Source organism: Pipistrellus hanaki, assembly GCF_964339955.1.
Source record: "Pipistrellus hanaki genome assembly, chromosome: 9".
Classification (NCBI taxonomy): domain Eukaryota; kingdom Metazoa; phylum Chordata; class Mammalia; order Chiroptera; family Vespertilionidae; genus Pipistrellus; species Pipistrellus hanaki.
The window spans coordinates 7,821,592-7,832,320 of NC_140511.1; the positions used below are offsets into that span (position 1 = coordinate 7,821,592).

Sequence of the window (10,729 nt, forward strand, 5' to 3'; positions counted from 1 at the left end):
GCCCCACGTCAGGCAGCCCCCCATCTCAGACCGCTGTCCTCGCCCCTTCCTCCCACGGCGGGCTTCCTGCCTTGCACACCCAGCCCCCCCTTACACACACACGCACACGCACACGCACACCCCGGGCGCACCTGGCCGGCTCATGCACTGGCGGATGCGGGCGCACACACACGCACACGCACACCCCGGGCGCACCTGGCCGGCTCATGCACTGGCGGATGCGGGCACACGCACACGCACACGCACACCCCGGGCGCACCTGGCCGGCTCATGCACTGGCGGATGCGGGCACACGCACACGCACACGCACACCCCGGGCGCACCTGGCCGGCTCATGCACTGGCGGATGCGGGCACACGCACACGCACACGCACACGCACACCCCGGGCGCACCTGGCCGGCTCATGCACTGGCGGATGCGGGCGCGCTGCGCGGCGGCCAGGGCGCGGGCCTCGGCCCGGAAGCGGCGGCGGCCCTCCGCGGTGAGCCGCCAGAGGCAGGCCCGCGGCCAGCCGGCCCGCGCCGCCGGCACCTTCTCGAAGCTGTCCCGGAAGCACAGGTTGTGGCGGATGGTGTTCTTCCAGCCCTCGGGAGCCGTCCGGAAGAAGGGGAAGTGCTGTCTGCGGACGGGCGGTGAGGGGCCGCTCCGGCTGGCTCCCGGGCCCGGCCCCCTGGCCTCCCCCGTCGGGGCGGCACAGCCCGTCTTCCGCACCAGGCCTGCCTCCCTCTGAGGGGACGCAGGGTGGGCCCCGAGGCGCGGACACGGGGGCCTGGGAAGCCCTCCCTGCCGCCCCCGGGCCGGGAGCCGCGCCCAGCAGCACTGTCCGCAGGGAGAGCACGGGGGCTGCTGGGGAGCCCCGACTACACTAGGTGGTCTTTAGAGGGAGGTGGGCATTGTCACCGGGGAATTTGTTTTAAAGAACTAAGATGGGGGGGGGGGCAATGTTAAAATATGTACACAGATAATAATTTAATAAAAAAGTAATAAAGGTGGAAAAAAAAAAAAGAACTAAGATGAAACCCGGCCGGCGTGGCTCAGGGGTTGAGCATCGACCAGGAGGTCACGGTTTGATTCTGGGCAGGGCACAGGCCCAGGTTATGGGCTCCATCCCCACTGGGGGGCCTGCAGGAGGCAGCCAGTCAATGGCCTCTCATCATCGATGTTTCTCTCCCTCTCCCTTCCTCTCTGAATCAATACAAATATATATTTTTAAAAGGAACGAAGTCGTAAAAGAGCCGAGTTTCGGGTGTGAGCGGCGGAGGTGCAGAGTCTGGGACCGCGCAGAGGGCCGGAGGGAGCGCGGGCTGGGCGGGCAGGTGTTTCAGACCAGGGCCCTCGGCGGCAGCAGGCACCTACCGGGTGAAACTGTAGATCTGCTGCACGTGGAGGCCGCAGGGGGCGCTGTTCCTCAGGGCCAGGGCTATGAGGTGGAAGTAATTGAGGGGGGGCCGAGGCCAGGGCCTCCCCTCCTGGCTGCTGGCTTGCCCGGGCCTCCGACTCTGGAGGGGGGCCCTGTTGTGAGGGGACGGGAGCGCCACAGAGGAGCTGTCGTGCTGGCCCTCAGCCTCCTCTTCTGCGAGCTGGAGGGGCAGAGTAGGGGCTGCCCTGACTCCGTGCCTCCTCCACGGCCAGGGCCACCATCGGGCCTGGTCCCCGCCCAGGGCACAGCTGGTTTCTGAGCCCGTTAACCCTGTGCGACCCCGAACACCAGAACTCTGCGATGCATCATCCCTTTGCCCACCGCCTGCAGCCTTAGGCCCCCACCTCCGAGCTGCTGGGGGCAGGGGGCTGCTCCGGAGGGGGAGACCGCCCCCCCACTCCGGCCTCCGGGCAGCGGGCGCAGTCTTCCTCTCTCGGGGGCAGCGGAGGGGCGGGACGGGTGCTGGTCGGGCCGTCCCCCGGCCTGGGCTGTGAGACCTCCAGCTTTCCTGGGGGAAACACGATGTTGGGGTTCACCCACATCCACAGGCTGGGCTCGATGTCCGGACCTGTGCGGAGGAAGCAGGTTGGGCGCCTGGGCTCACGGCATGGGGTGCAGCCCGGGCCTTGGGCCCGCGCCGAGCTCGGGCTCCCACTCACCATCTCCATCGGGGGCGGGGCTTTTCCTCACCGGCCGCGGTGGGGGCTCAACCACTCGCAGTCTGTATCTGGCAACTGGCAAAGACGGAAAGACGGACGGGAGAGGGTCAGGGCCCTGGTGGGGAGAGAACCCCCATCTACCAGTTTCTCCCCGCGTCTCGGCCTCGTGCACCGGTGCGTCCTCTCTTCTCGCACTGCACACGCCCTGAAGGACCTGATGGGTGCCGGTGGCTTGGCTACTGTCTACCAGGACAACAACGTTCACATCTCTACCCAGACTTGTCTACCTGCTCTTTTTAAAAATATATCTCTGTATTGATTTCAGAGAGGGAGAGAGAAGCACCAATGATGAGAGAGAATCATTGACCGGCTGCCTCCTGCATGCACCCCCCCCCCCCCCAGGATTGAGTCCGGGTGGAGGCATTCCTCCTAGGCCCTCACCACCTCCCACAGACCACACTCCTGATCTGATCCCAGGCCTTCCTACAAGCTGTTTCTTTAGCCAGAAACACGTTTCCTTCTTCCTGTTTGCATGGTTCATTGCTGTCGTGGACGGAAGGGGCCTCAAGCTAACCTGACAGCTCAGGGCGGCCTGCATGGCGGCCTTGCCGACTCAGACCTAAAGGAATCACAAGGATGGTGTGAAATGAAACCTTAACTAAAGCAGTGATGGTGCAGTCACCTCCTAGGCGGTATCTTCCCTGACAAGGCCAACCTTTACCTTCCCGGAGCCGTCAGTCTTTCGGCATCAGTGATAACACACCCTTGAAGTGTCTGGTAGCTTGTAACTTCCCTTTTCCCGGAGCCCCTGGGGCACAGCCTGAGGTTCTGGGCGCCCAGCATGGTTATCATGTTAATTACTGACTTAACTATCCTGTAAGGTTGTGCCCATCATTTTACTTTTTACCCAGTCCCAGGGTTTCCCGCTTTGCTTTCTCCGCCTCTCCCGTCTATCCCACCTGTGCCCCTCCTCTGATGGCACTGTATGAACACAGATGGAACCGCCATTCTCCGGAGGTCATCTCAGTCCGCTGAGGTTCTTCCCAGCACATGTCGACAATTTGGCTCAAATAAACTCACAAAGCTCTTTCCAGGTTGGGATGTTTTCATGTTGACACCTATCAGGCTTCTCCTCCACCGCTGCCCCAAACCTCATGTCTGCCCAAACTGCATGGTCGGCATATCTGCAGCCCTCCTCTCAGCAGCCTCAGCAGCATTCCCCTCGCTGGCCACGCCTTCCCTAAAGCACTCCCTTCCTGTGGGCGGCTTTCGAACGCAGTCCCGTTTCCAATGGCCCTCCCTCAGGTTTTGCTCCTCTCCAATCTCCAATCTCTTTACAATGTGATGCCCCAGGGCTCATCCCAGTTCCGCTTCTCTTCTCCATCCCTGCCTCGGTACCAGATCAGAATTGCTATCTGCAGCCCACCCGTGCAGAACTCTGCTCCAGGCGTATGTTTATCCGCTTACTCAACATTTCCACTTGGATATGGAAAGTGTCTCCACTCAGCCTGTGGAGAACACATGCCGAGTTTCCTCCTGAACCTGCTTCTCAGTGCAGCCCCATCCTTCCCTTACTTAGCCGAACACCCGGGAGGAGTCATCCTCTCACCTCTTACCTCACACCACTCTGCCAGCAGGCCCGCCTTCTCCCTCCGCGTCCACAGTGCCATCCTGGCCGTCCAGGCTAGCATCAGCTCTAGTTTGAACCACCACAGTAGCTTTCCAGTTAACTAATCTCCTGGTTTCTAGGATCCTCATTTCCTTTCTTTTTGTGTGTGTTAATCCTCACCCAAGGGCATTTTCCCATTTATTTATTTATTTTTAAATATGTATTTTATTGATTTTTGTACAGAGAGGAAGGGAGAGAGATAGAGAGTTAGAAACATCGATGAGAGAGTCAACGATCAGCTGCCTCTTGCACACCCCCTACTGGGGATGTGCCCGCAACCAAGGTACATGACCTTGACCGGAATCGAACCCGGGACCCTCAGTCCCCAAGCCGACGCTCTATCCATTGAGCCAAACCGGTCCCGGCTCCCATTGATTTTTTAAATGTATTTGTATTGATTTCAAAAAGGGAGAAACATCAATGATGAGAGAGAATCATTAATTGGCTGCCTCTTGCATGCTCCTTACTGGGAATAGAGTCTGCAACCAGGGCATGTGCCCTGACCGAGAATTGAACCCTGACCTCCTGGTTCATAGGTATAATAGATATTTAACCACTGAGCCGCATCAGTTGGACTCCATTAATTTTTAGAGAATGGAAAGGAGGGTGGGGTAGAGACAGACAGAAACATCGATGTGAGAGAGACACATCGGTTGGTTCCTACCAGAGCTGGGAATCTAGCCTACAACTGAGGTTCGTGTCCTCGACCAGAATTGAACCTGGGACCCTTCAGTCTGTAGGCCAATGCTCTATCCACTGAGCAGAACCGGCGAGGGCCTAGTTTCTTTATATGTACAGTGTACCCACAACACAGCAGCCACCGTGATCTTTTCAGAATATAGATCATGCCAAACCAGCTACATAACTTGTGGAGCTCCTTGTTAAAAAGTTATTAAAAATCTCAAGACAAGCAACAAGCAGACTGTCAAATTACAGCGGGGAGGGGAGGGAGATCTGGGGGAGATAATAGATCAACCGAAGGACTTGTATACATGCATATAAGTACAATCATTGGACACAAAACTCTGGGGAGGGAGGGTATGTATGGGAGGGGAAGGGAATGTTAAAATATGTACACAGATAATTTAACTTTAAAAATTAAAATAAATAAATAAAAAATAAATCTCAAGACAGTTACAGCAGCCATTGAATTAAGAGGAAGGTTAAAGGCCAGTTCTTTCTGTAACAAACTTTCCTCAGTGGAACAGTGTAAGGCAGGTGGGAAAACAGCCTAGCCTCTCCTGCAGCGCCCGGCCCGTTTGCTCACGTGTTACCGGGGCCATAAATCCCAAAACAATGCACAGCCCCAGAGGGCTAGGTGTGGTCTCACAACCCCCTTCCCCACCCTCGGGGCTTTTTGCAAAGCCCCAAAAGGTCCAGAAGTCCCACCCGTATTTTGGGGACAGAGAAGCCAAAAAGTTTTAAAAGAAAAGCTTCCACCAGATAGATTGCTTTGCTCAGACTTTGAGGCAACTCCTCTGAGTCCTCAAAGTCAACCCCAAGGTCCTTAAAGGGGAAGGCAGCTCTTGCTGGTCTCCATGCCACACCCGTGAGCCTCCTCTCTTCCTTCATCCTCCTCCTTCCTGCTCCTCTCCCTCCAAGCACAGGCCTTCCTGGTGGCGTTTGGACTGGCGACTCCGCTGCCTGAGACATTCCCTCTAAACACCTCCTTCCACTCGATGCTCAAATGTCATGTCCCAATGAAGCCCACACCAGTGCCTGTTTACACTGTAGCTGCCACCCCCTTCCCGCCCCCCGCCCCCCCGCCCCCCCGCCCTTCTGTGTCCTTTCCGTTTGGCACACTGGTGAGCCCATCACTAGCGGGCTGCTGCTCCAGGAGAATGTGGGCTCCATGACGGCTTGTCCGTTTCCTTCCTATGTAGCATGAGCTGTGCCTGGCAAACTGGGGTCTCACTAAAGCTCTGAGTCAGAGCACAGGGATGGCCATCAGCACTCCTGCGGAGGAGCGGAGTGCGGGAGTGAGCAGCAGAGGGCAGGCGGGCACAGGAGCGAGGACCGTCCAGGGCACAGCCTGACCGCTCTCCACGCCCGCTCAGGGTCAGCACCGACTTGTGAGCAAGGAGGTCACGGTTTGTTTCTCCAGGACACAGGCCTGACCTGGGCTCCACCCCCAGGGTGTGGAGTGCAGGAGGCAGCGGATCAGTGATTACCTCTCATCATTGATGTTCCTCTCCCTCTCCCTTCCCTCTGAGATCAATAAAAATAGATTAAAAAAAACAAAAACAAAAACACCCTTTCTCTGCCAGCCCACGGGAAGGCCAGAGGACCAGGAAGACCTCACGGAAAACAAAAACCAAAACCAAGGTGATAAGGGGAAACAATGAGCATTATGTAAATGAAGGTAACTATAAACAAAGGACTGCTAAACCGCTGTAAAGAGACACTGTTAAAGAGACACGGCCTAAAAGCGGACCGCGGGAGGGCGGGGTGGGCGCGCGGACCTGAGTTAACGCCAGTCCCTGGCCCACCAGGTGGCCGTGCTCAGAGGCTGCTGATGTCTCCCTCCCGGCACCTGAGGTTCCCGCCCAGCCCGGAGCCCTCTCAGGCCGGACCGCAGCTCACAGCACGCCAAACCAGAACCAGAACCAGAACCGGAGACAAGTGACCGGCCCTGTGTGCGCCCAGGAGAGCGGCGGAGGGGCCTGCAGGCCGGGCCGAGCCGCTGCGCCGGGGCCGGGTCCTGCTCCGGCGGGGCCTCCAGCTTCCGGGCCCCAACTCCAAGCTGCGTGGGCTCGCCCGACGGCCCACAGCTGGGCCTGGCCCTGCTCCACGCGCCCCACGCGCCCCCCCACCCCCAACCCCCTCCCTCACCCCTCACCCACCCCCCACCCCCCCACCCTTTCTCCCTTACCCCCACCCCCCATGCCCCCCACCCTCACCACCACCCTCACACCCCCACCCCCACCCCCAGCACACCCCCAGGCTCACGGTTCTGCTCGGCCGCGGGCAGGTGCGCCGTGCTGCAGGCCAGGAAGCACTCGTTGCCCATGTCCCAGTCCAGCAGCCCTGGGACCTGGCCGTGGAGGCCGGCCCAGAGGTCCGGGCGCTGCAGCCGCACGTCCACCTTCGGGGGAGCCGGGGCGGGAGACTGAGGCTGCAGCCGCGCTGCCGGGCTGATTGGCGGCTCCCGCCCTCCGCCCGCTCGGGAGCGACTCTGGAGGACGCCCTCCTCCGGGCTGGGAGGCTTTAAGGCTTACCCAAAATCCCATCTGGAGAAGGCTGTGGGGAGGGATTAAGTGGTGCTCTTTTTTAATTTATTGATCTCAGAGCGGAAGGGAGAGGGAGAGAGAGAAACATCAATGAGAAGGCACCGTGGATCGGCTGCCTCCCGCACGCCCGCCCTGACCGGGAACCGAACTGTGACCTTTGTTCATAGGTCAGCGCTCAACCACTGAGCCATGCTGGCCAGGTTTAAATTTTGTTTTTTATAATTTAAAAATTTTAGAAAAATCCTAAGAATACTATAAAAACTCAAAAAAGTTGTAATTCAGCAATTACACTACTGACATTTACCCAGATTTAATTTTTCTTCCCCATGCGCATGGATAGTGTTCTTCTGAGCTGGGTAAGAGTATTTGCAGACATCACGCCGTTAAACACATCGGCTCACATAACCAGGAAATCAGAAATGAGAATGTTTTCTTAATAAAGTCCTTTTGTTGTTGTTAATCCTTCACCGAGGATATATTCCCACAGATTTTAGGGAGAGTGGAAGGGAGGGGGAGAGACAGAGAGAAACATAGATGTGAGAAAAACACACTAATTGGTTGCGTCCTGTACGATCCTGACCAGGGCTCAGGCCAGGGAGGAGGTTGTAACCAAGGAACGTGCCCTTGACTGGAATCGAACCCGGGACCTTATGGTCTGAAGGCCGGCGCTCTATCTCCTGAGCCACACCGGCCAGGGCCCAATAATATCCTTTATAAAAATTTGGTTTTGCCAAAACCAGTTTGGCTCAGTGGATAGAGCATCGGCCTGCGGACTGAAAGGTCCCAGGTTCGATTCCAGTCAAGGGCATGTACCTTGGTTGTGGGCACATCCCCAATAGGGGGTGTGCAGGAGGCAGCTGGTCGATGTTTCTAACTCTATCCCTCTCTCTTCCTCTCTGTAAAAAATCAATAAAGTATATATTTTTTTAAATTTGGTTTTGGCCCTGGCCGAGTGGCTCAGTTGGTTGAACTATCCTTCCAATGCACCAAGGTCAGGGCACATACAGTAATGCAACCATTGGATACATAAATGAATGAACAAATCCCTGTCTCTCTCCCTCCCTCCTCCCCTCCCTCCCTCCCTCCTCCCTCCCTCCCTCCTTCTCTCCTCCCTCCCTCCCTCCCTCCCTCTTCCCTCCCTCCCTCTCTCCTCCCTCCCTCCTCCCTCCCTCTCTTCCTCCCTCTATTTCTATAAAAATCAACTGAGAAGTGTGTTTTCCGGCCCGGCCAGTGTTGCTCAGTGGTTGAGCATTCACCTATGAACCAGGAAGCCACGGTTCGATTCCCAGTCGTGCTGTTGTGGCAGAAGGACCAGCCAGCTCTGAGGGAGGAAAGTGTAACCTTTATGTAGCAGATCTGCTTCCGGGCCTAAGGCTGAACTGAACTCGGGGAGCCTCTGACCCTGAGGGTCCCAGCAGCTCCGCCCAGTGTGTTCGGCAGGGCCTGGGGCGCGCTGTCAGAGCGGGAAGTAAGACCAGGGTTGTAACCAGACACTGAGCTCCCCGCCCCCCCATTTTCCTTTTCAGGTTTGGCACACTGGACAGAGCCTCGGGCTTCAGACCAAGGGGTCCCAGGTTCGGTTCTGGCCCAGGGCAGGTACCTCTGTGCAGGCTGCTCCTCAGCCCTGGGCCTGGTGGAGGAGCGTGCGGGGGCGGGGGGCATTTTCTTGAACTGAGGGCGACTCCTCCTGCTCTTTCCCTCAGTGACCACGTCCCCGCTCTTGTCTCTGCCCCCCAGGTTACTCCACGCCCGCTCCCTCCTTCCAGAGCCCCTCTACCCCCCCCCCCCAGGATCCTGGCCTTGGTCTCCCCTGGGGGCCCTCTGTCTTTCCCCAATCAGAGCCTCCAATCCTTTGCCCCAGGCTTCCCCTGCTCGGCCAGCTGTGCCCACCCACTCACCCCCAGGCCCCGTGGCCTCTCTGCCCGCTCGTGGTGCACCAGCCCTGCTTGGGGGCTCGCTGTGGGTCTGAGGACTCTGACCCGAGTTCCCCTCGCTGGCTGCGGGAGCTGAGGAATGGGGCGGGAGGGGGGGGGGAGGGGCCACAGGAGGGACACACGCAGCAGAGGCAGCGGCTGGCTTAATTAATTAATTAAATTTTTTTTTTAAAATATATTTTATTGATTTTGTACAGAGAGGAAGGGAGAGAGATAGAGAGTCAGAAACATCGATGAGAGAGAGTCATCGATCAGCTGCCTCTTGCACACCCCCTACTGGGGATATGCCCGCAACCAAGGTACATGCCCTTGACCGGAATCGAACCTGGGACCCTTCAGTCCCCAAGCCGACGCTCTATCCATTGAGCCAAACCGGTCCCGGCTAATTAATTAATTTTAAACACATTTTTATTGATGTCAGAGAGGAGGGGGGAGGTAGAGAGAGAGAAACATCAATGAGGAGCGGGAACCATGATCGGCTGCCTCCTACTTGGGATCGAGCCCACAACCCAGGCCTGTGCCCCTGACCTGGAATTGAACCAGGACCTCCTGGTTCATAGGTCAACACTCAACCACTGAGCCACACCAGCCAGGCTTTATTTTTTTAAAAAAAAATATTTTTAATTGATTTTCAGAGAGAGAGAGGAAAGGAGAGAGAGAGAGAGACAGAGAGGTGAGAGCAAAGTATGGATCGATTGCTTCATGTCCACCCGTTAGGGATCAAGCCCACCGCCTGGGCCTGTGTCCTGACTGGGACGCCCAGTCATGGTAGGGGCCCGGGGCACTGGGACGTATCGTTGGAGGCAATTTCAGAAGTGAAAGGGCGGGAACTCGCTGTGACAGGAGCAGGGGAGGAAGCGGACATGGGGGCTGGGAAAGGGGGCCTGAGACAAGGGGAGGAGCAGAGGGAGGAGGGTGACCAAGGAGCCAGACAGGTGGGGGAAACAGGCTGGCTTGTCAGGAGCGAAGGCCCAGCTCTGGGCTGGAGAGCCGGCCAGTGCCCACCTCCTGGCCGAGCCCCCTCCGCCCGCGGCCTCCTCACTTCCGGGCGCCCAGGGCCAGGGCCGCGATGAGGCCCAGGACCAGCAGGAACATGGCGACGGAGAGCAGCACGGTGATGACCACCATGCCCCCCGTGCGGGCCATCCCCAGCCCGATGGAGGCCGCCTGGCGCCCTGCGGGGGGCGGGAGGTCAGGGCGCGGCCGGCCGGCGCTCTCGGCCACGCACCCTTTCGCCTGTCCACTCGCCCAGCACCCCGGCCATCCGCGGGGCCAGACACCCCACCCGGGGACCGCACGGCGGAGGCCACGGCAGTCGGCGGGCCGGTCCCCGCGGAGGGCCTCAGCGTGGCGGGCAGAGGGGCCACACGGAGACGCCGGCCGGGGGGCGGGCGGCCCAGCAGGCAGAGCGGTGCCCGTTCCGCTGAGGGTGCGGTCCATCCCCAGTGAGCGCATAGTAAGTGAACAACAAATCTCCCAAATCAATGAAAGTGAACAGGTGTGCTAAGCGCCCAGGCTCGGGGCAGGATGGGGCGGGGGGCGGCCGGCGCTGAGGGGTACTCACGAGGAAGGGTGGACATGGGGACCTCTCGGCTGGACTCGGTGGCCGCCCCCTTCCGCACCCGGTAGGAGACGCTTTGGGTCAGGAGAGAGGAGAGAGGACCCTCAGCCAGCCTCCCACTGGCCCCGGGCGCCGCCCCCGGAGCGCCCGTTCTTTTTTAATATTTTTATTATTTGTTTTCAGAGAGGGAGCCACAGAGAGAAGCATCGATGGGGAGAGAAGCACGGACTGGCCCGAGAGCCCGCAGCTGTGCCC

General features: G+C 58.6%; 1 protein-coding gene across 1 annotated transcript; it reads right to left on the minus strand.

The window, feature by feature from the left end:
• Positions 1-268: 268 nt before the first annotated feature.
• On the minus strand, positions 269-10,493 carry LOC311627602 (forkhead box protein R1-like; the record flags this gene model as incomplete). Its single annotated transcript, XM_084894102.1, has 8 exons — positions 269-620; positions 1,358-1,581; positions 1,766-1,989; positions 2,081-2,155; positions 3,161-3,247; positions 6,699-6,946; positions 9,956-10,088; positions 10,478-10,493. The coding sequence occupies 8 exons, from the start codon at positions 10,491-10,493 to the stop codon at positions 269-271; spliced, it is 1,359 nt and encodes a 452-aa protein (XP_084750228.1).
• Positions 10,494-10,729: the final 236 nt, after the last annotated feature.